At 36.9% G+C, this 25,340-nt stretch overlaps 1 protein-coding gene and 1 long non-coding RNA gene across 8 annotated transcripts in view; one reads left to right on the top strand and one right to left on the bottom strand.

The window, feature by feature from the left end:
• slc2a9l2 (solute carrier family 2 member 9, like 2) overlaps nt 1-25,340 on the top strand; it is a 153,067-nt gene that overhangs the window by 29,302 nt on the left and 98,425 nt on the right. For all 7 annotated transcript variants that reach the window (XM_078948021.1, XM_011475092.4, XM_011475095.4 and 4 more), the window contains exons 5-7: nt 2,325-2,449; nt 2,823-2,968; nt 16,564-16,696. In XM_078948021.1, coding sequence (XP_078804147.1) covers nt 2,325-2,449; nt 2,823-2,968; nt 16,564-16,696 — 404 coding nt within the window. The remainder of the gene's footprint in view (nt 1-2,324; nt 2,450-2,822; nt 2,969-16,563; nt 16,697-25,340) is intronic.
• Nucleotides 16,523-25,340, bottom strand: part of LOC144992319 (uncharacterized) — a 92,319-nt gene continuing 83,501 nt past the window's right edge. Inside the window, exon 3 of the long non-coding RNA XR_013656189.1 lies at nt 16,523-16,656. This is a non-coding gene — a long non-coding RNA (uncharacterized LOC144992319). The remainder of the gene's footprint in view (nt 16,657-25,340) is intronic.

The raw sequence follows: 25,340 nt of genomic DNA, 5'->3' as shown, positions 1-25,340 counted from the left end.
TTGCACAAGCCCCCTGTTCTTTCTCACAAGCTCAAGTGCAAGAAAAATGCAGATGATACATTGCTGCGTTGCCCACACGTATTTTGAGTCCATCCAATGCTGGATTGTGTTGTTGGTTGCACCTATTTAAAATTAAACTGAAAATCCCAAATGTGTTCTCTGCATTTGTGTTCTGTCTCTGACCGAGTTTGAAGGCTTTCTGTCCTGCACTAACCAGAGAGGGTAATAATAAAAACAAGAATAAAATCAGGGGACCTTTTTTTTTGTTTTTCTTTTATTGCTTCGATAAGAATAAGAAAAATATCATAGTTCAGCAAGCCCGAGCAGGCCAGCTCCCCATCCCGCAGCGAGTCTCTGTCTTGCCTCCAGCATAATGATTCCAATTGCTCCAGCTCCATGGGCCCTGTGACAGACCGTCCAGGGGGTACCCGCCTTCGCCCAACAGTGGCGGGACGGGTAGTGGACGATTTGGTTCAGACAGGTACCAAATTGCACCGCTAAAATAGTGCTGCTGCCTGACCTTTGTGCCGCACCCGTCGCTGCCGTCGCACAACCTCAGATCGTGTCTGTACCATTGACTTAACATTGAAACTGGCCGCCTCTGCCGCTCAAATCGCGTTTGCTGTGAACACAGTTTAACTGTAACCCATAATCCTAAACTTAACCCTTCCTTTGGGTCTGTGAGGTCAAGAAAAAAGTTCTGCACATATAGTTTGTGGAAAATTACATGGGAAAAGTCACTTTCTTTCTGGCATTTCATTTTATTTGCTGTGCAAGAGAATTCAACAAATTTCACCAATTTCTTAGACTGTCATTTGTGCCCCTGTTGGTACCATAACCATTCCGCCTGCAACATCTGTTCGGGGTCCTTCGACCAGTGCTCACGTCACATTATGTGATTGGCTGTCCGTTGGTCCAATGACGTATCAGATAGTAATTGATCTGGACAAATTACTATACTACCATAGAAGAAGATATTATGTGGTCCGTTGTAAACAAACAGAGCTCCGACACAGAGCGAGATTATCTTCTAAATGTGCTTTTATTATGATTATTATTATTAAGTGCATTGCAGCCAAACGGACTGCAGTCTAAACCCTTCACCCGACCGCACACGACAACAAAGCACCTTCCCTGCCTGTGAACACGAAGCTACGAGACTCCAGCTGCTCTGATCAGAGACACGGTTCGCTTGTGTGGAGCAGCAGGTTCATTCTAACAGCCACAGATCTTTTTACAAAGTGGGTTGTGGAAAAATCTCTCTATGAGCATTATAAAGAATAATGTCAGACACAACTTATGAGGGAAAAGAACTTTAGGTTACAAAAGGAAACATGAAATGAAAATATGTAGAGCCCGAGCAGATCTCCATGCTGCATAGTTTGTCCAAGTGGGGTAACCGTAGTTGGAGGTTATCTTCAGTCGAAAGGACCCTCAACAGTTGTTGTACGACGAATGGTTATGGCCCCTAACCCCCCCCCCCCCCCCCCCCCCCCTTTTGTGTCAAGCTATTCAGACATGCAAGACGCAGCTTGCAGAAAGGGGGAATCGAGGGCGGAGCTACTCAGCTCAGCAGCAATGACCACGCCCATGTAGAGGAGATTTTGGCAACAGAGGCTTCAGATAAACATGAAATATGTCTTTTTAAGAGGCCTGTAGGTTGTGGGATTTTGGCTTAAAGCTTCATAATCATAATTAAAACGCCACTGGGAACGTTTTTATTTTAAAAAAAATTGACTTTAAAAAAACAAATTTTTTATTCTTTGCTGTCCTCAAAGTGTCCCACTGCATGCAAAACCATTATCGATGCAGTTTTATCTTATTATATTGTTGTTTTATTCATTTATATTGTGACAGAAGTCTGGTGATTTCTTTCCTTAATAATAAAACCTTTTAAAGACTTTTAAATATGTTTTTGGTGTTTTTATCACATTCTTGTAGCATTTTTTTACATGATGGAGGATGTATATAAAGAAAATTTAGCTTAAAATGGCATTTTTGAGCATTTCTTTATTTAAACTGAGATTTAGAAGCACATGAAGGAATATGAATGTAAACAGCTTATAGGTGTGACATAGCACCTACAAATGCAAGCCACAAGAAACAATGCCCTAGAAAATGACTAAAAACAGCATGATCATAATTAAAAGACCACTGGGAACACTTTTACAATAGATAAAAATAGGATTGGAATGAGACATTAATGTAAGGCATGACTCACTGAAAAAGATTCTGTTCTTGTTTAAAAAAAAAGTTGTCAGAGTTGATTCCTCACATTAATGCTGTTCTTTGAAGTAATTTTTAATCATATTATTGACTTCTAGAAGGGGAACTTTGCTGCTGAACAACATCTTTGCTGTGATAGCTGCACTCCTGCTCTCCTTGGGTGAGATCTCAAAGTCTTTCGAGATGCTCATCATTGGCCGGATCGTTATGGGAGTGAATTCGGGTAAGTGTGCAATTTGGTAAAGCATGTTTATAAATTCACCACTCATCATCAGGCAGACTGCAACAACAGGCAGTGTGGAATGCAAAATGAATTACCATGTAATTATGTAAATGATGATAATATAAACAAAAATTTGGATAAGCGACTTGAGGTAAACAGATCCGAAAACCTCCAAACAAATAAACAAATGTGGATACCTGAATTACTTATCACAGCCTCAGGGAAACACTTTCCACTTTTTCTAAGCGGAGCAGCTTGACATAGGATCAAGGTTTATATCTTAATTTGAACAGAATCTGTTCAAAAAATGATTGTATAAACATGAAAAGTGTGGACTGCATCTTAATTTGCTGTCCCTGCCTTTGTCCTGCAGGTGTAGCTCTCAGTGCCCTCCCAATGTACCTGGGAGAGATTTCTCCACGACACATCAGAGGTTTCATTGGCCAGTTCAACTCTATCCTGATTTGCTTAGGAGTGTTTACAGGACAAGTACTGGGGCTGCCTGAGCTCCTGGGTCAGGTTAGTGACTGTGAAACATTGCACACCAGCCTTTGTGTGCAAAAACCTACATGTATTTTTTCTTTACCAGCGGTTGCACCGCAGCAGCTTTTGAGAGTTTTATTTAGTTTATTAAAATAAATAAATAAATAAAACACCACAAGAAAGTATTGGGTGAATTCTGCGAATAGAATAGTTTTGACTGACTATAAGGATTCATTTAGTTATTCACATCCTAATCAAAGCCACTACCTACAGGATATTTAACAATTGTATATTGTAGTTTGCATCTTTCTATAATTGCAAGTTTTGCAAGGTCGTCTCGAGCCCCCAGCTGTCCCCCAGTTCCATCTGGATGAAGCCCATCTGCTACACGTTTCAAACATGTAGTTGCAGTTAGTTTATGGGCAATGAACTGTTTATTTTTGTTTGTGGTGATGCAGAAAATGAGTGAAAGTGGGAATTTGATGTAATTTTTCCATTTTTTATACACTAAAAATCAGAACGTAGATCACCTTTTTTCTTTTAACACAATACCCCTCCATACACGAGAATTACGTTTGAAATTTGAGTTTCTAGTATAAATTAATGTTTTTGCTGCATTGCACTGGAGCTCTTTTGTGTTCACATATGAATCTAACAATGTTTGAAAGTAAACTTACAATACTTTTCTCATTATCAACAGGGAATTTCTAGATTTATCTAAAAAAAAAGTTTACGTTCTTTATTTGTTTTTCGTCCCAGCTTAACAGCTACAGAAAAATGGGCTGTTTTATTTAAATCCAAAGTTTTATTTACCAACAGCAACTCAGTATTTGAAGTTTTATGTTGAAAAACCTATTTGACATGAATTAGATTTAAATACAATAACTGACAAAGTTTTCAAGGACACTATGTTAGGTATACCGACTTATCTGATATTTTTTGTTATAACTTGTTTATTAAGTACAAAAATAAAATTTATGAGCCTATATGTTTAGTACAAATGGGGAAAAAAATACCTCACCACCGTCTTCTTTTTCTATCGGCACCAAATCTTACAAATGTAAGCAGAAAATAATTTACTCTAAGCATTTTGTAATTCATTTATATATTCTTAGTGATCAGTTTAAAGATGCAAATGAATAAACCTTAATGTGAAGTTAATGATCCATTAAGACAAAGCTGACAGTAACAGAGAGATAATTGCAGGAGTCAGTTAGAATATAGTTACTGTAGGAAATTATGGGAGGCTCCAGCCGCAAATATTTTGTTTTCCTTTTGTTGTCTGAACGTTACATATTTTTATCATGAATTACCCTGAGACTCACTTTAAATGCTGCGTCTTCATATTTAATATCTACACTCTCATGTAAAAGAAAGATTTATCTTCACTGCCTTCTGCTAATAGTAAATATCAAGGAGACAGATGCATCTTAATGTCATCTTTTCTCTTTCTGACAGTGAATGAAATATATCAATAAGGAAACCAAAATCTGGCCCAATGGTTAACCCCATCTCTTGTTTCAAAACATGAAAAAGACAGAGAAAGAGAGCGATTTTCATGCCTGAAAATAAGTTTTCACACCAAAGCTCCTGAACATGTTGCAGGTGAATAATTATAGTTCTGCAGAGCTGCAAGACTTTTTTCTAGTTATAGATCAAAGTTTAATCAACAAAGCATAAACCAAGATGTATTTAGCTCAGTTATCAAGGTTAAGGTCGGTTCAGTCTTATAATTAAAAACCACACACGGTCTGTCTGAGAAGACTGAGGCTATGGAGAGCTCGGCGTCATGCATGGAAAGGAGCTGAGAACACGATCAAGAGAGCGGCTTTTACCTTTTTTTTTTTTTTTTATTCTATTAACTGAACTGCGGCACTTTCCTTTTTTTTATCTGTTTACATGTGTATTTCAAATTGTTTAGGATCAGTAGACTTCTTTCAAAATGCTAAAGAAAGTGACATTGTGCAGGGCGGCTTTGCAAGGTTTTGATTATTTATAGTATGCATCATTATTTAATTATTTCATTATTTTTATTATTTTGAGGTCTCTTGAAAGATCCCCCCAAATCACTGTACATGGAAAAGGTGAAAGTCAGTAAAGTAATTTCAGTACCGTAAATGTCTGACCGACCAACCATCCTCCAAAATAAATCAGCATCCATGGCAAAGTACGGCAATCTTTTATTTTGGTTTCTTGCTGTTTAAAAAGATTATTGCTTTCGAGAATTGTTGCACATTGTGCAGGTTTGACTTCTAACTTACATCAGCATGTTTACTGTCTTATAAGTCAACTGTATAGCCTCTAACCAGTTAGGTTTTGCATATTTCTATTCTCCTATTTTCTTAAAGTCAAACCTTAACCTCACAACTTGTCTAAACTTCGGTTGCTCTCCATGACTATTGCGACATTAAGGTGAGAGTCAAACTCAAAACTTTAAATGCCAACATCTCTAACTGATGAGGTTTTGTGTCTGAGGACAGACTTGTTCAACTTTCCGCAGTGAGGTCCATTTCAGCTTGACATTCAAGCTTGAGCCGGCACTCAAGAGAGACAAAAAATAAAAAAAACTTGCAGCACACACTTAATTATTTTTCTCCATTTTTACTCTGCCTGGGAAAACTTTGCCCATCAGCCACCTGAAGACAAGAAAAGTATTCTTCCTAGTGCCATGATTGAAAATAAAGGACTATTTCTGTTCTTTATTTCTATTGGATTACTCAGGAATTTTTGATCACACCTTAATAACCCCAGAGGAAATGTTAGTCCCATTCCACCTTATTGTCCATTACATACACATATCCGGTTTGTGTTTATCTGGCTTGATGCCGATGGATTTTCATGACAGGGATCCATCATCTTCACACTTGATTATTTATGTGCAACATTCTCACTTTATCTTTCAAGGCTGAAAACAGACATTCGCCTCAGGCACATACCCATTGCAAGACCATCAGTTATGCTGCTTCAAGACAGCTAATAATATCAGCAATTTCCTTTAGCGCTGTTTTTAAAAATGAGTAATAGAATATGCATTTCTTGAATCAATTTAAAGTATTTATACCGTGCAGTGCTTTCTGTTGGCTCTTGTACTTCTTCAGTTGAATATGAGATTATGGAAAACATTAAAAGTAAATGGCTAAAAAATGAACTCCAAATGAATTGTGCATAGGAAAACGCTGATTTTCTAACAAAAAAATTTTCTTTAAAAAGTTTTCTTAAAGTCATGCTCCTATTTTTTTCTATTTTAAAAGTGTTCCCGTTAGTCTTTCAATTATGATTATGCCGATTTTACCCAAAATCAAAAAACTTGTGTCGTTTTCTCTGACAAATTTTCTGCAGAGCGGCGTTAGTTCATCGGAAATCTGCCACTGAATTGTGGGTGGGACTGTTGGCCGGGATATCCCATTATTCCTTTGCTTACACTCTCGCTAGCTTACAGCCCCTCACAACCCCAACATAACATTATTGGTGCAACAAAAATGGCAAGCAATATTGGAGCCATCCAGACATACAGTTTTGAGGCAGGTGCCAACTCAGATGAGGAAAACAAAGACGTTCATGGATCTATTTGTCTGCAATTTAGGAATAGATTGGAGCAGGGAGCTTGTGGCCTGCCGACTGTAGATTTTATCTTTCAACTATAATCTTTTTCAAACTGCTTTTTTTGTCTCCTCCAGATTCACAAAAATCTGAATCAAGAAATACTCAGAAATGGAATTTTAATCATAATTTTCTTTATATGTGTCTTCCATCATGAGAGAAATGCTACGCAAACATGTTCAAAAACACAATTTTCATTGTTGTGGGTCTTTAAAGACTCTTTGCAAACATGAATAATCAGAATGAAGCTTCTGAGGTATGGAGTTTCTCTCCTGTCTCTGGTGTGGTTTCACTTAACTCTAAAGTTCACTCACTTCCTTTCATTGGCCTTGTGCATAATTTTTGCAGAGTAACTGACACCCTCATTAACATACAATCCTGTGCCACCATCCCTGTAAAGAATCCTTGGCCATAACCTTCAGCACAGATATCAGGAAGTATTATTTTGTCATAAAAAGAAGATTACACAAAAGCAGAACCATCTGGTTTGTTTATGCAAATGTTTGCATTTGATACACAGAGTAAAAGATGGCATTGGAGCTGCTGCCTTTTTCATTTGGAGCTCAGCCTTTGTGCTGGGTAGGTGTAGAATGTGTATTTCCAGCTGTGCATTTTTTGTCACTCCCACAATTATGGGAGAGAAAAATTGTTTTTTAAGCCAGGAAATCTTGGAACGTTCCAATGGAGAGGTGCCCATCCAAAATCAAAGTATGAGAGGTGTCATGAATCCATTTATGTCTTTTTTTTCCTACTGTTTCGACAATTCTTTTGCATCTCATGTTTCAATTTTTTCGAAAAAACAAGTGACTCTTCTTTGTAAACGTAATATCTTCCCTTACTTTTTTTAGGCTTTCATTTAATTTCTGCTAATTTGTTCAATGAAAACAATATGTATTTCTATACATTTGCTTCCTCTTTTTGTGAAATAATTCTGCTGTAACTTTTTCCCCACCTTGACTTTGCCCTGACATTTAGTTATGCGATGAGAGTCAACACTACTGGCAAAAGGCGGAGTCATTTTTAATGTATAAGCATTGATTTTCCACATTTTTCATTTTAAACTGCCCACCACTTTTCTAAATGTCACATGAAGCTCTGTGTGTTCGTGCAGCTGCTGATGTGTGTTCTCCAACATGTCTCCTTCCATGTCACTTCACAAGCTCATTACAGACTTAGGTGGATTTTACTGTATGATAAATGCAGCACTTTCATGGGTTTGGGTTCCTGGTTCTGACACTCAATCAGGCCACCTCTCATTGGCAGCTTCTGTTAATGAGAGCTGGTCCAAGGTGTCACTTGTTGTTGAGTGCAAAATTGTGATAAGCTTTGACAAATGATAATTAATGTAACCTTTATGCTTAGCCACTGACCTTCTCTCACTAGAGAGGAATGTTTATTCGGGCTTCACACCATCAGCAGGCTTTTAGCTAAACTGTCACTACAAACCCATGAGAGTCTGAGGCCATCAGCATGCTTCAGACACAAACAAAGGTTTGATTTGGGGCCTTTAATGAGCTCTTATCTTTGCATTCTCCAAAACACTTGTCTTATACTTTAGAGACCTATATAGATGAACAACAGAACCTGATTGGTCGCTGTATGAGGAGACAATCTTTTTGGTCTTTGTCTTACATTGTTTGTCCATTGGTGTCACTTATGGGAGACATAAATAGGCAGGAAAGACATTCTATGTTCCATTTTTGTGAGCATCACTGGGTCAATCATTCATTGTTAATGCAACATAAATTCAAGGGTAAAGCAAACATACATTCATAACGTATTGATATAAGAAATGAATGTAATGATTTCTCATTTGAATCCATCTCTGATCAACCCAAACCTGTGGCCATGATGGGGGTTCCTAAAATTTTGCAGAAATTGTAAAACGATGCTGTGCTGCATTCTGGCAACAAAGCACTGTATTTTTTGGACCATGAGGCATACTTCAATTTCTCAAATTTTCAAAACAATTGACTGTGTTTTTATTATGAGTTTTGGTTGTGCTAAACGACACTGAACTGATTTAATGGGGTATACAGCACTTAAAATTCTGTCAAAATATTTTAGCACGACTTTGCAAATGTAAAAAGCCACACCCCTTATTTCTTGATTTGCACTCTTCGCAAAGGCTGCTTTATGCATAGAAAAGAGGTGCACACAAATACACATTAAGCAAGAAACTATTAGAAACTTCCCATCACCCCTCTGACAAATTGCCTGGTTATTGACCCCTCCAGGCATTCTGGGTAGTAGAGTGATGTCATATCCTCTGACTGTTTTGTCATGTGCCAACTATTTATGACAATAGACCATTCATTGATATTTTCGCCTCATGATCGGGTGCACCTCATGTCTGAAAAATAAAGGATTTATCCCCCAGTGTTGTGGCAACTGACAGATTGTGCAATTTTTTTTAAATGAACATTGTTTGATCCGCCTTAACTCTTCAACTGTTAATGCATTAACGTAATTCCAACAGATTTTGAGGCGGAGAAAAGCAACTTAGCGCAGATATGCAACACTTTACAGCTGCTTTCCTCCACTTCAGAATCCGTCGGAGTTTCGTTAATTGCGTAAATAGTCAAGAAGTTATGTGTTAAAGGTTTAGTCAGTATATAACCCATTTGTTAGTTACAACGATGACCTGACCTCTGAAGCGTGTGTTTGGACTGGAATTGTATTTCAATACTGTAGCAAGGATTTCAAACATGCCTAAGACTTTGAATGACAATCTTCTCTCAAGAGTCTCAATTTAATTCTATTTTACTTATATAGCCCAATGTCACAACTCAGTTGTCTCAACAGGCTTCACATCGGTATTAGAAAATCAGAAAACCAGTTAAAAAATATTCTGATTGATAAATTAAACTTAACAGACTAAGCTTAACTGGGAATCTCTGCCCTTAGACCCTCGTTCTCGATGAGGAAAATAACAATGAATACATTCATCACTGGGTTTTGGTCCCAAACCCTCCTCAAACTGTTTCCAGATTAGTTTCCAAGAGTGCCAAAAAAGTCAACCTAAAAACTAAATTGTGAGTGACTGGAGACAAAAATTTGGTGAGTGAAAATGAATGCATTAAATATCAGATTAAAATGTCAACTCCCACTCTAATCATCATTTGATCTCTTGTAAAAGCATTTCCTGTTCTTTTTTTAAATTATAATTATTATAATGTAAAACGCAAAAACCAAAAAAACAACTGTCATTTTTAGGACAGAGTTTGTGCAGCGTGGCAGGAGTTCACGAGGAACTTGCCACTAAGTTGTGGGCGGGACTGTTGGCGCGGAAGTAAGCCTCCACTGACATCCCATTATCTCTTTGTTTACACTCACTAGCTTACAGCCCCTCACAACCCCAACATAACATTACCAGTGCAACAAAAAGGGCGAGGAAAATTGGAGCTATCAGCTCAGAGAAGGGAAACAAAGACGTTTTTGGATCTAGTTGTCTGAAAGTGGATTCTTCAAATTGAAGTGGAACAGGGAGACTTCGACCCACCCATTTCAGTTTTTTTGTCACAACTGAGAGATTTCCTAAATGGCATTTTTCATCAGTTCCTGATTCATCCCGATTTGAATAAAAGATAGTAAGAAATGCAGTTTTGATCTTAAATTCTTTTATACATGTCCTCTATCATTTGAAAAATTCTATAAGAACAGGTTAAAACACCAAAAAGCACAATTTTAATTGAAGTGGGTCTTTTTTGTATTTTCTTTTGATTCTTAGTGTCTGATTGGTCTAAAGTTCTCACAGCAAATAGAAATTGTGAGGGTTCTGTTGCTTACTTTGGTTTTTGTGCTGTTTTGGTCATGTTCTGAGTTGCCCTGTCTGTCACACCAGAACCAGGTTTTTCATTCACAGCTGGTCTTCATTTAGTTAATTTCCCTCAGTGTATATACGTGTCTGGTTTTCAGTTCAACAGTGTCAGGTCATTTGCTCTTTTCTACTTTGTCACCTTTTTGTTTCCCCTCATAGGTTTGTCATGTTTCAGTTTGTTTATTAAATGTTTATTTTCTGTCACCAAGCCGGGTCTCCTGCATTTTGGTTCCTCCAACACCAGTTCCTGACAGAAATACACTTAGCTACAACCAGATGGAAAAATGCAATAATTGATTAATTCACGTAAAGCAGGATGCTCCAAAAACAAAACACTTGTAAAAATGAAGTTTAAAACAAAAAGTGTGGCAAAAAAAATCTTCCTGGAAATTATTTTTTGTTCTTTTTTTTTGCAAGCAGATGTTTTACCCTCCAGAACAAATGTCTCTATCGCTGCAGAGATAAATTATTTCATTAAAAGTTTGGTTGATCCACATGGACAGACAAAAATAACCGTGGCAACTACAGGTATGCATCAAAGATCACAGCACATACCCTAATGTGCAAAAGTGCAGAAGCTGTCGCTTAAACCATTAAACATTATAAAAAAGTTATCCTTATAAACAGCCTGCATTAGCCTTTCCTGCCAGGTGGCTGCAGCATCCTCAAAACTGTAAATAATGTTCCTTTAATATTTTACGAATGAGACAGCGCACACCTGTGAGGGCAAACTGTGAATCTGCTCTTCTGATGGACCATCAGGAAAAATAGGCTTAGAGAAGGTGACATTCATCACAAACAGCTGCAGGCGAAGGATAATATGGCTTCTCTTCTGATCCTGGCAGATGCCCACCTGCAGTATTTCAAAGGTTGTGGTTCTGCTGTCACAAACCAGGCTTCAGTTGTGTGAAAAAACACAACTAAGAGTAGAAGACAGATAATTCCTCTTGTTCGACAAAAACAAAGTACCCACAAAAGTGTATTAGTGTCTAAAAAAACTTCATTAAAGAGATACCATTGTTTTACTAAGTTCTTTTGCACTGTTATATGTGCTTTTAAAATGTAAAAACATTGATAGATACAGGTAGGACTGTTTGTAATGAAAATCAGAGAAGCATTTTCATGTGCTCCAGCTAACAGTAGCCGGGGGAATAAATATTAGCTTTAACTACTTTGTATGGTGCATAGGTAAGGTAATTAAGACTGACCTAACATAAGGAACATTGGCTTGTATAATTGGATACACTGCAGATAGGATCCACATGCCAATTTTTAACCTGAGTCTGTGAAGTAACTCGTCACAATAACCCCCATGACATACACAGACATCAGAGCTAGGATACATCCTTTATGTTTATTCAGATGACAACGATGCACAGACTCAAGCATTGTTGGAAGGAAATGCTGAGAGGCAAACTGCATGGAATACAGCTACAATCCATTAGTCTTCTTTGTGTGTTTTACTGTAAACAACTCTTACCTCTGGCCAGATCTGGGCTTTCTGCTTCATGATTTATTGCCAAGGCTGATGGGATCAGGGCCGATGGGACAGTCACATAAACTCTGACCCAGTTAAAAACCACACTAGACAGAACAGAATAGAGGTTTATCGTCATATGAACAGCTTATACTGACATACGAAATGTCGTTCCACTACACGTACAGTTCAAAGTTGGTTGAGGCGCAGCCATGTTAGGTGCACCTTGCTTAGCGTGGGTGTAGATGGTTTACAATATGGGGGGGGGGGATCAGTGACAAAAGAAGTCAACTCAACACTCAACTCTGCTTCTCTACAATGTGTAGATACAAGAAAAACAACCTACACCATTTAAACACAGAAGCACATGTGCAGTCAACAACACAGTACATGAGGCTCAATGGATGGGGGTTGGGGGGTGCCTGTGGATCAATCCAAGAGTCCAGCTGCAAGTCGCATCTCCAGACAATGCACAGGAGGAGGGGTAAGTAGTGGGAATGCCGGGGAGAAAGACGGGATCAGCAGCAAGTGTCATCGTTTGCACACAGCTGCTGTTTACACTCTGGAGAAGCGAATGTGTTTTGGTAGAGCCAAGAGCAGCAGATCTCAGCTCAGGGGAGTCTGATTAGGTAAAATTCTTCTGGGTATCAGCAGTTGTTTGTTCTATTGGTTGAGTCCTTTAGTCCGGTTTTGATCCAAAAGCATCTGTCCTCCATGAGAGTCAAGCAGAAAAAGATAGATAAAGGAAGTTGTGCTTCTTGAATATAACGCTTAAACGCAGGATTCATTAGGTTTTTCTTTAAGCTTTTGATTAGCTGTTTTAGGTCTTTTAACCAGTTTTCACAGTTTCTTCTTGCCAAAACAAAAAAAAAGGCAATACCGGATATTTTGACATTTTTTCTGTTATTGTTGCAACTATTTTTAAGCTGTATATTTAAAAAAAGATATTTAGAATACACAAATATGAGTTGTTTACTGTGATAATGCATTTATGTCTTAAAAAGCACACTGAAAAGTTAAGGTTATGCAGTTTTTTTGAAGGAGCTTCCACATTTTAAGCTAAATTGTGCTGTTACTTGTATTGGAGTTTTGTGATCAGAATGAATCAAAATCATGCACCGCAGCTGTAGGACTTATTGTTTGTGATCAATAGGGGTTTACATTTTTGCATTTTTTTCAAAAAGCTGAATGTATTTTTATTGACTTTCAGTTCTCCAACCCATTGCAATCCTCCATGTTGTCATGATCCACCCTTGATTGTTAGATCATATTAATACAGAACAGACTCGCCACCTCCTGTTTGATTAAAAGAGTAAATCAGGTGCCATTTAATTGTAGCAGATGGAAGTCATTGACAAAAAGTGAAAGTGATAATGATCTTCTATAGCTTCTCAGAAATATCTTTTTAAAACCAAATATGGGACTTTGGATTAGTACAGAGATTCCCACTTTACCAGAAAAAAGTAATTAAGGGAAAACAGCGTTTCTTGGAGATTTTGATTATATAAATCAAACAAAGAACTCCAAAAAATCTTTCAGATGAATGAAGGCTTTGTTTAATCATGTTCAGGTGAGAAAAGATAATTTAGCTGCTCAGTGTAAGTAAGTCCCCCACAGCCCGTCTACTGTTTTATGCATGAAGAAATTCAAGGTACTCCAGGTGTAGAAAGTCTAGTTTTAATAAACCACTGACGTTTTCTTTTCTTAGTTTATTTTTTATGCATATCAAAAATATGCTAAGGAGACAAAATTATAAGTGTTGGAAAATGAAGTCATTCTTTTGGTGTAGTTCTTTTTTATTTAAAATATATTCTGAGCGTTCATATTTGTTTGCAATAGTTAATCACACAATGTGAAACCTCTTATATTATGAAAAATGCTATTCATACAAATTTTTTTCATTTTTAGTAAATTGTTGGTATTTCTCAAAAACATTTAGAGAATATTGCCTGGTCTAGAGAGTTAAGTGTTTGTGCTGAATTTAGAATGTTGTGAGTTTTTGCCCTCACGTTGTGCCAAAATATAAAAATGGGACCCAGTGCCTCCCAGTTGGACACTAGAGACTCTGTCGCAGATGGGTGAGATATGCAGAACACATTTCTCACACTCAGAAATAGAAATTTAACTTCACATTTGGCCATTTTGTAAATATGGACTTTGCTCATTAAAAAAAATAAACCATAACATCTAACTTTAGGATTTTTATTCATATATGGCTATGCAGCTGTTCACAGAGAGGGATGTTTCAATTATTAGCATTTCCAACATCTTGTTTTCGTGCCTCGCCTATTTCTCATTGTCTTTCCCCATCAGTTGAGGGGTTGGGAGGTGTGAAACAAGTGGGGGATTGTGTGTAGGTACGGTGAGAGGGGCCTTATTTTTTGTTTATTTTAATTTTCATGCTTGTTTTTACATTATTTATTTTGTTTTTTTTTTAATGTAAAGCACTTTGTGTTATACTTTTATATGAAAAGTGCTTTATAAATAAAGTTTGATTTGATTGATTTTATATCAGACGTCGTATTACTGTAGTGTCTTTTCATCTATCAAAATGAAGCATCTGAATTCCAGTCATACTCATTTCCAGCTAGGAGCTGACATTTTTTATCCAAAGGGCACTTCCTTCCAATGTCTGCTGATTCACAAATACTATAACTGGATGAGTTGAAAAGCAGGACTGTGCATCCTGGCATGAATCTTCATGGTAATTGTTGGTAATGTGCAGAATATTTGCTACCAGTGTGTTTTAACACAGCTACACAAGAGTGCTGGGTGTGGAAACTAACAAAGCTGCAACTTTATTCCTCATAATTGAAGTTTGGATGTCAGAGTCTTCAGTTATTTGTGTTTTGACATTTTACTTGCCTGTAGAGGTCATAGAATGTTTTTTTTACCACAAGCAAAATGTTGTCGTCCACTCTCAATCTTTAAAGCCTGCTCTTCTGATGAAGGATACATATTAGTATCTTCTTCCACTTTCGGCTTCTCCCATCAGGGGTCGCCACAGCGAACAAGTCGCATGGTAAATTTGGCAATGTTTTACGCCGGATGCCCTTCCTGACGCAACCTTCTCAAACCGGGCTTGGAACCGGCACAGAGGTAGAGAAGGGAACAGGGAGCAGCCCGGAGTCGAACCCTGGTTTCACGGACGGAAGGCGCCGCAAACCAGCACGAGCTAAACCGGCTCCGCACGAGCTAAACCGGCTCCAAGGATACATATTAGTATGAATACTCTAATTCTGGTGATTTTTCGGTCAAATAAGCACTTTCTGCTTAGTGGTTTTGTTTGGAAAATCTCTTTCTAGTGCAAAACTAGGAAGGACAGAGTTTAAAACAGGAGAATTGCCAAGCAAAGATGTTTTTTGCTTTGTTCTACATCTGTCCTTAATAATTGTAATGATTTTCAACACATTATCACTTTAAGTGTTGCAGCCATATGGATGAATCCTTTAGCATCCAACAAAGCAAGACTTCAGTTATGTTCATACCACCTCTGCAACGCACATTCAAGCAACCACTTTCTACCTTAACACGTGTAAATGCGCGTTTCATATACACGTGTTTAATCAAAACACGGTCAAAACTCTTGTTTACGTGTATCTATGCACACAAACAAAACATACAAAACACGCAGTCATGGAACGTGGTTTGAAAGTTAAATGAGGTCGAACTTTGATCAATCAGGGACTTGGATTTGGAAGTGTCGTATGGATGGCGTCCCCTCTAATTCATGACCAACCAACCATTTGAACATTGATCATGGAGGAGAAGTTAATATTTGCGGTTTGTGCTTGGCTGGAATTATACGACATCAAGTCTTCCATTTATTGGAATAGAACTGTGAAAGAAAAATCCAGGGGCAGGATTTGCGAGATTTGCACCGCTTCGACATTTTGCGCCGCACTTCTTCCAACTGTAGGTGGTGGACATGAGGCAGTAAAGGATATGTAAAGGAAAAGAAGTAGCTCTTTACTGCTTGTCCAGTGTGAACACCTTGGGCTATACTCACATTCAAGAACCCGGGTTCTTGAACGCGTGTGACATGACTCCGTCCGTAACTTGACAGACATTTTTCTTGGGATATCAAGAGACTGCTCAACCACAAGATTTTTCCTGGATTTTTTGCATTAACTTGTGCAGACATCATTTACTGCAGTACATTGGTGTTCTGTAAGCTTGTGTCCTTCAAAGTATTTAAAAGTTGGAAAAACTCTCTTTGCATGTGTAAGATTTTCAGCAAAAACAGCAGCTTTTTATATCTGATTTTGAGAATTTTTATCCAAATTACTGAAATAAAAGCAACACTTTCTGAAAAAGTTAACTGTAAAGTCGCATTCAACCATTGCCTAATTGGTTTATTTCATACTCAAAATGTTTTGTTTCAACTTTAATTACTTTGCATAATTGATTTGTATTAAAGATGGAAACTTTAAAAGTTTCAATAGACTTTTATGTTTGTAAAACTAAATAACATTTGGCACAACTTTTTTACCAATTATTAAGACATAATTTTGTTTTTCTTTGTGACCACATCTCCCACACTGAGTTTGTACTTATTAAACCTGTTTTCTGGACAGTAACTCATCACATCCCTTAATGGAAAACTGCTCACACAAATTCATTACAGTTTTTTATTAATGCTGTAAGATTTGTGTATTTTATCATTTACCCCTGATTAACAAGATGTTCTGCTCTCATTTCTAATTCTTTGATCTGATGATGGTTCTTCTGCAGGAGTCCAGGTGGAACTTCCTGTTTTCCTTCTTGGCTGTTCCTGCAATTCTACAGCTGTGCGTGCTTCCCTTCCTCCCTGAGAGTCCTCGATATCTGCTGATGGAAAAGAGGGATGAGAAAGCAGCAGAAAAGGGTATTTTACACATGAAGAACATATGGCACTGTCTGAAAAAGATGCATTTAAGGATTATAACCCACTCTAACAAAAAGATAATCTTCATATATTGTTGAAATGCACTAGTGATTTTTGGGTTGTGCATACATCACAATAGCTTTTGCTCGCCCACTTGTAAAGAGTCCCTCTTTTTTTTTTTTTTTTAAACTGCATTGTTTTTGCTTAACCATGCAGTACATGCCAAAAATAATTGGTTTTGCTTGATATAATGAAAAACCTGAGCAAGGTTTTTAAATAAAAATGCTGTGCCTTATGCCTGAGACATGTTCCTGGGTTTCAGGAATTGGCCAAATAAAATGCAGCTTCTCAGGTTAAAGTGTTTTTAATGGTTACAAAATGGATTAAACATGCTGGACTGTAATATAGTGTTGGTTCAACAAATTGAGAATAAATAAATAAAAGCCATCTGGAATGATTTCATTGGCAAAATGCACAAGTTTAACATAGATTTTAAACATCATAGTTACATATTAAAGTATGTATTTTTTCCTCCTTCCTTTGTTTGAAGAAGATTCAGCACAAGCTAACATGCTAATAAAGCTTTTTTGTAGTATTTCTTTTAAATGAAGCCCAAACATTTTTTCTTTTAAATTACTAAATCTAACCAGTTATGAAATTTACATATTTCGGAAATAATGTGGTATTATTCCTGCTAATAAAGCTAGCATTAACATAACATGTTGGATCATTTTTAAGCTGATATGTCCTGGTTGGGCCAATGTCGCCACATCCAATTTTCTGACCATATCTGAACTTCTTCCTGCCCATGAGGACTGACACTGTAAAAAAAAAGCTCCAGAAAACAGATTAGAAGTTGAGTTGAGTTGAGTGAGTTTATGAAACACGTATTTATTTCTCTGCTCTTTTTCTTCATGATGGAATAGAAGGTTACTCATTGAGTGACACCAAGCTTCTCTTTCATTTCTGTTTCATTTTATTTTGTATTTTTAATTGTGTTTCATACATTTTAAACATTAGTATCATTGTTATGCAAAAAAGTCTTCCTACGTTTTTTATGTTATTTTTATGTTAAATGATTTGCTTTTATTGTAGCTGTAATGTGTTGCTAATTTCCACAAATCTCTAATTTACATTGCTTCTTTTTCCCTTACAAACACCCCAATTGCTTTCTAATCTTAAAGCTGCAGGATCATTTTATTATTCCACTGAATATCAGTGTGTGTGCCTCGTCATCAAGACTATAAATGGGACTTCGTTCATCAGTTATGACCAAGATTCTTTCGATTCAGATTCTGATTGAAACGTACAACCTAACATTTTTGGATTTAAAAAAGAACATTAATAGGTTTTGCACAGCAATTCACAATGACACATCTTATCTATGAGAAAGATCTTTTGAATTATTTTGAGGAGTTGAGTAGTTTAATTTTTACCTTAATTATGATTTTATAAAAAATATGAAGTGACACTGAAAGTTTAGGTATATTTTTTTTATAATGTGTGATAATTAGTCCAAAAATTGTTACTGATTTAATGTTTAATTGTGTAGCCATGTCTCCTTTGTGGCTCTATTCAGCAAATGAATTTTTCTTGTCTTCAGCATTTACTGAAGATGATCAAATGTTTTAAATGTCATCTCTTGGGAGTTAAAAAAGTGTCATTCTAGCAGAGTAACTAATCTTTGTGAGCATTGATTTTAGGGTCAAACTATAAACCCAAGTCTTGATCATTTACAGTGCACTTCTGCTTAAAAATGCTCGTTTCTAGTGTTCTGCTCCTGCACAGAACAAGTGGCTATGCTTCACACAGGAGATTCTCTAGTTAAAGGACAAGCAACCCAGATTCCCTTGAAATCATCTCTGCTGCTGCTGCCAGCCAACGTTTAGCTGGGACGAGTCTGAATGGAGCTGTGTCTCTGCACTGCTGGCATGTGTTGCAGCGCTGCAACTGAGAGAATTGTAGTGTATGGGCACAGACCTTGTGGGCAGGCACAGCAGTGTCCTATTATTGACACAGAGTGCCAGACAAGAACAGCTTGTTCTCAGTACGCTAGTGCCTGAACTGGTCTTATACTCGTACTTTAAAGGCTGAAACGCTTAGAGATAAGTTAGTCAATGACACCAGCACATTTATGATCTGTATTTCTTTATTTTGGGTTTTGATACTTGGTTGTCATCAAAATAGTCTTCTGCTGGCTATACGTTTTATTATTGTGAAATTTGATCTGAAATTTGAAATTAGATTTTCTGCATTTAGTAACTTTCTCACAGACTCATACCTCTTACCATGCCCTAAATAAACAGTAACACTTGACAGCATTTTTCTTTGGTGCGTTGTAAGAAACCAGAAGCTACTGTGTGCGAGTCAAGGCAGGTGAGCGAATATTTTTGGTAATCGTGTATGTGCTAATTAGATTTTACTTAATGACCACATAACTAAAACATTAACTAGTTTTAGTATGAAAGCAATTCTTGTGGTCAAAAAACAATTATGAAAAATGGTTAGCCTGTCTCAGGGATGATTGCACAGTTCATAAATTATTATTAGGCCCCTTAATAATTCTCAAAAGAGCAACATACTTTATTTTCAGTTCTACTAATGAATTAGAACTTAATTCAGTCTAACTCATTTTGCCATTATGTCATTTTTGTTTTAACACAGCTGGTTTTCCATTACTTCTATTACTTTTCCATTACTTATTACTTATAGTTGCTGCATTTTGTCTTCCATCAGTAAAGCTGGGGATCAGCTACCAACCATACAGTCCCAGTGTCTCATGGCAGAGGCTCATAAGTAATTACTGCTTACTAAATGATTACCCGTGAGCATTTTCTTTTTGTACACCTTCAAATTAGTTCTGCTTCATACTGAGTACTTTCTAATTGCGTAATTAGTACTTGCCTGTTTGTTAATTCCTAAGATCAATTTAGAGATAGTGAATCAGTTATTGACCTGCTGAAGTGAATTAATAATTATTATAATAATAATAATTGATTGATTGACTTTATTTATCCCACAATGGGGGAAATTCTTCTCCGCATTTTGACCCATCCCATGGGGGGAGCGGTGAGCAGTGCTCAGGGGGTGACAGCTGGCTGGGGAGAGCAAGGATCGATCCGCCAATTCTCAGGTTGTTGGACGACCTGCTCTACCGCCTGAGCAAAACTGCATCCCATAATCCTGTCTCTTTTCCTCAGGTTGCTACATGAATGAAAGACGTGTTGTTTATTAGGCATTTTCTTTTTAGCAAATTGACTTTTATCTCATTAATAACTTCATAATGACAAGTATGCATTTGTTATGGCATCATAACACTTCTTTTTCCTGCTTTGTGATGTATTTCAACAAAGTGACTTTTCCTAGACTATTTGTTATGTTGCTATGAGAAATTTACTGAATTGAGTCCATCATTAGTTTATTGTAGTTTCAAGAGTAGCCTAGCAAAAAAAAAAAACACACTCAGAGTTCTACTGTTTTCGTTCCGTCTACCGCACAGACCTAGCTGCAGCTTGGCAGGTCTTTATTTTGTGTGGTCATTGTATGCTCAATGTGCCAACCCGCTCCCACATCGTAATGACCTGCTTTTAGTCTCCATCTGTTTTCTGAGATTCTCTATGCTGGGTTATGTCCCTAATCTCTACCCACCTGAACTTTCCTCAACCTCAGGAATTCCCTTTAGAGAAAAAAATGTCAAAGTTGGGAGTCTTCAGTCACTCAGAAGCCTTCAGTCAGTCACACTGATGTTAAAGTAACTGAAAGATGTCTACATGTTTTATATGATGTGCACAAAACATTTAGAAGATATAAAAAAGTAATGCAAGTTAAAGTTTCAACATGATTTTTTTTTAAAACTTCATGTGGAAAATTTGTGTTCATTACCTTTTCCTGCTGAGATTTCTTTGCCTTTGCAGCTGTTATGTGATACTGTTATTCTCAAGTACCTTATTTTTCACAGATAATTTAACCTGCAATTACTCCAACACTACAATAGAACAGCAAACTGTCACTGGGTTTGGCTGGGATAGGCTCCAGTATCCCCTTAACCTTGCACAGGACAAATGGGGAGTGGAAGATGGAGATGGATCAATCACCCCAACCCTCTTTCTTTTGCCACAATAGTAGAAAACATATTCAAGTTCCATGAAAAAATTACATATTGAATTGTCAATTGAAAATGACTTTCCATTTGATTTATGAGTGGAAGAAATTCCCATTAGAAACCGTGAAGAACGTGCTTTCCAATAAATGTCAAAGTTCCGAACAAAGTGCATGTCATTAAGGTTACCCTTAAAGCAGTCGCTGTTAAAAAATGCATTTGTCCTGTTTTCTGAAGTAGAACATTATTTTTGTTTTAAATAAAAAAAGAACACGGGCTTAGGAAAATGTTAACTTGAAATAAATAAAAAATATTAAGAAATAAAGATTTATAGAATTTTTGTACCACTCAGCACTCCCCAGGTTCATTTTATTATAATTTACCTTAAATATTGAGTTTAGCTTGCATAGTAATTATGCACCGCAGTAAATATATTTATTTGTTAACTATCTATCTCAGATGAGCTTTTTAAACTCAGCATATGATTTGTTCAATCCCCTGCTTTGGCTGCACCACAAATATCTACATTTTAGAGGAGCTTGTGGGATTTTCCTGTTCACTCACTCTTTTAATGAAGCTAATAAGTCAGCAGTTGCATTCTGCCTCTTTGTTGACAGGGTATTGATATTCCCACCACATGGCTCAGGGTAGATCAAATTAAATGTCTCCATCCAAATTCAAGATAGTCCTTTTTTGCTATTTTTTTTTCTTTCTTCTTTTTTGCTATTTTCAACCCGGTGATTTTTTTAACTTGTTATTAAAAATAGCAAATAACCTTTGTTATTCTTAAACATTAATTGGGAGAACACAATTTAGCCAAATAAACATCAATATAGCCCTTTCAGTTCCAAGGTTTGATGAGGTTTTCTCTTGACAGAATTTTTTTAGTTTCTTAAAAATAATATGATCCTGCTGGGATTTTAAATTTACAGCATCATTTAAAGCTTTTTAGTGCTGTGTGCTTAAAAAGTGCCCTGAGCTTGTTGGTTCTTGTTAACAGAGCTGTGCTGTATGCTCAGATGGTCCTCTGGATAAAGGCGGGGTTAACACAATGGTAAAATCCTTAAAAGACCACTAATTTTTGATATTATGCTTTTCTATTTCTTGACTGATCTCCTATTTTTCAGTTGTGTGAATATTTGACACTGTTTGAGACAACTAGAACTTTGATTTCTCACCAATCAACTCTTCCATAATATCTGTGGTTGTATTGGCATTTATATGGAGACTTTACTTCTTTGAGAATATGGGAAAATAAGTGTGTTCTGAGAAGTAGCTCCAAAAATAGCATGTTTGACTGGTGCAGTATTACAAAGTAAGTGTGCAGCATAAATATTCTATCTGAATAAAATTGGAAAACCACACAAAAATCGATCAAACTGGATTAAAAGAAAAAAGGTGATTATAGTGGCAAAAATTACATGAATGAGGTAATCAGGTATGGCATTTTTTGCTTCAGTTAGTGGGTGAGGTGAAACCAGCTCTTTTAGAGTAATTGTATTACCAATATGGCTCTTATGTAAACAGCAGCCAGTCAGTGCTATGGGTTAGAAGTCAGTGTTAGAGGCATAATGATAGAGTTTAGGATGACTGCCAAGACTGCCTCATTTTTTAAATGGGGGTTTTACCAGAGAGGGATTAGCAGATAAAGAATGAGATTAACAGATGTGCCACTATGCCGGTTTACGTTTCCCTGACTGGGTCAGACCCCCTGCTGACGCCGTCATAGTACCAACAAGCTTGGCTGTGGTAGGCATGCCAGCTCTGTTTTAGAAAGGGCCACCTGGTGAGAAAATACAACTGAAAGTGTGCACTGAGGACAGATACCTCATCCATCTATTAGCTTCCCCTTGTTCATTTAAGTTGTTTAAACTTTAGAAGAACACACAGAATTAGCTTTTAAAGTGACCTACATTTTTTTTTATTGTTTTGTAATTGTAAATGAATGCCAAAACATGCTTGTGCAAAGAAAACTTGTGCACCTTAAAATAAAACAACTGCAAGTGGAGAGTTACATTTGCGCTTTTGCAATACCAATTGCAAACCAGTGAAAAAAAGGGTGTATGTGTAAAAGAAAATGTATACCTCTAAATCTCTGCACACTGACAAAAACTGTTTCTGTCAGAGGGAATTTTCTGGTATGACAACATAAACATGTGAGTCTTCTCCACAGGGGAACACACAGGTCTACAATTATGGAGTTATTTTGTGCCATAAAGGTTGGGTAACATATTTTGGATATTCAAAAATATGGACATTAACCCTATAAAGCCCATCAAAGAATTGACAGGAAATAAAAGTAAAAATTGGAATTAAGATGTGTTTTAAAATGTTTTGGTAAAATCAAAAAGAAATTCCCATATTTCGGGATACAGGTAGTATTAATCATGATCCGTTGGGTGATTTGCGAGTTTTTGCTCACGACATTGTTAGTTTCAGATGCAAAAATATTGACTTGAGTGTTCAGGATAGAAGCATCTTATTTACCCACAATCTCAAATTTGATCCGCACATTTTTAACTTGGCCTACAAAAAAATAATCATTAACTAATATTGCATTCTTGATAGCAATATAGCTAGTAGTTATTAAAAAAAACAATAACAACTTGAAAACAAAATGTTTGAATCACAGTAGTAAATGTTGGCATTTTGCTCTGCCGACCATATATCATTTTTACTTCCAGTTCCTTTAGTTTTGTTCTCAGTGCTTTCCTTTGACTTCTGAACCGAGTTCACACTGACAGCTTTTAAGTTGGACATTAGGATTTTTTTTTTGTGCGGCAAGATTTTTTGCTATGGGTTCTGGCACAAACATCACAGGTGGGAGAGCTTTCTGCAGGTTTCTTTCCTATTGACTACTGTTGTTCTGAATTAAAGCCAGTAACAGCTCAGTGGCTGTCTCAGTGGCTGTCACTGGCTTTGAATGATGGCCACTCAAGAATGATGGTCATTTTTCTGTACTTAGCTGCTTTGTTCTTGCCATAATACAAATTTTAACAGTCTATTCAGTAGGACTATCAGCTGTGTATCCACCTGACTTCTACACAACACAACTGATGGTCCCAACCCTATTTATAAGGCAAGAAATCACACTTATTTAACCTGACAGGGCACACCTGTGACGTGAAAAATATTTCAGGTGACTACCTCTTGAAGCTCATCAAGAGAATGCCAAGAGTGTGCAAAGCAGTAATCAAAGCAAAAGGTGGTTACTATGAAAAATCTAGAATATGACATATTTTCAGCTGTTTGACACTTTTTTGTTATGTATATAATTCCACATGTGTTAATTCATAGTTTTGATGCCTTTGGTGTGAATCAACAATTTTCCTAGTCATGAAAATAAAGAAAACTCTTTAAATGAGAAGGTGTGTCCAAACTTTTGGTCTGTACGGTATATATATTGTGTAGATGCAAGCATGCTGCCAAAGTGAACCATGTGTTTATAAGTGGGACTTTCATATTCTAATGGTGAATTCATTTTTTGAAACTTTCACTGAAAAAAGTTTTGCATCTAATGGACATGAAGTGAAGTTGAGTGTTTCATTATGTGCTACCCTTTAACCCCTGTGCTATCTTAGATGACCCCACCCTTACATTGACGTGTTCTCCCTACCATTACAAAGGTGGATAAAGGTGAAAAGATTTCATGTAATCCATGGACACCAGTGAGGATCACAAACCATTGAAGAAAAAAGGTTCAGAGCACTGTCTAGTGGGTCTGGATGACCCAACTCCCAACGTTAAAGTGCTTAGGATAGTACAAGGGTTAAATTATGCATCATTTGATGCACTGTTGACACATTCATGACGCCTGGCAATCAAAATATTTTACAGCCCCATCTCTCATCCAAAAATGTGCTGCCACCCACTGAGGGGGCCTTTTGTCCACAGTCCTGCTCTGTTGTTCATTCCCAAAAGCTTTTAACAACAGGCGAGGGTATGACAGTCTCACGTTTTGACTTTGCTGTCCTCCTCACTTTAACAAAGCAAACTCAGCTGACCCTGATTTGTGAGTTAATTTCACGCCCTGTTCTTCCCTTTCAAATGAACAAAACACTGAAACTTCTCCCCTTGGAGGAGTGACTCATTCCTAACCCTAACATATAAGTGTGGAAACAAACAAATAAATGAGTAAACCTCAAAGGAAAGATAAATATTAAAGTTTTTAAAAATGCTCTGTGATGTATGGCATATATTCATATTGGATATAGTAAAATTGTACCACAGTGCATTCTAGACTGATGTCTTACCATATTTATGTATTTGAAGGAAGGGTGAGTGTTCTCCAACCATTCAGAAAAATGTGCATATATCTTTACACATTCCTGACAATAGTAGAATGTAATAACACTGAAAATCATATTAGATTTGCAAGCAGAAACATACAAGGCAACTTTGAACCTGTTTACCAGGGCAGCTAAGGCCAATAATATCTATCATTAAGTCTGTCTCCGTCTCTTCCTTCCTCTGCTGCAGTGCTGAATACAAATGCTGACTTTTTTTTTGCCGTACTTATTTATGAGAATGCTATTAACAATAATC

This window comes from Oryzias latipes, chromosome 5, assembly GCF_053564925.1.
Source record: "Oryzias latipes strain Hd-rR chromosome 5, Olatipes_Hd-rR_3.1".
Lineage (NCBI taxonomy): Eukaryota > Metazoa > Chordata > Actinopteri > Beloniformes > Adrianichthyidae > Oryzias > Oryzias latipes.
The sequence above is the reverse complement of the archived record's forward strand: the minus strand, read 5'-3'. Positions and strand labels throughout refer to the sequence as shown.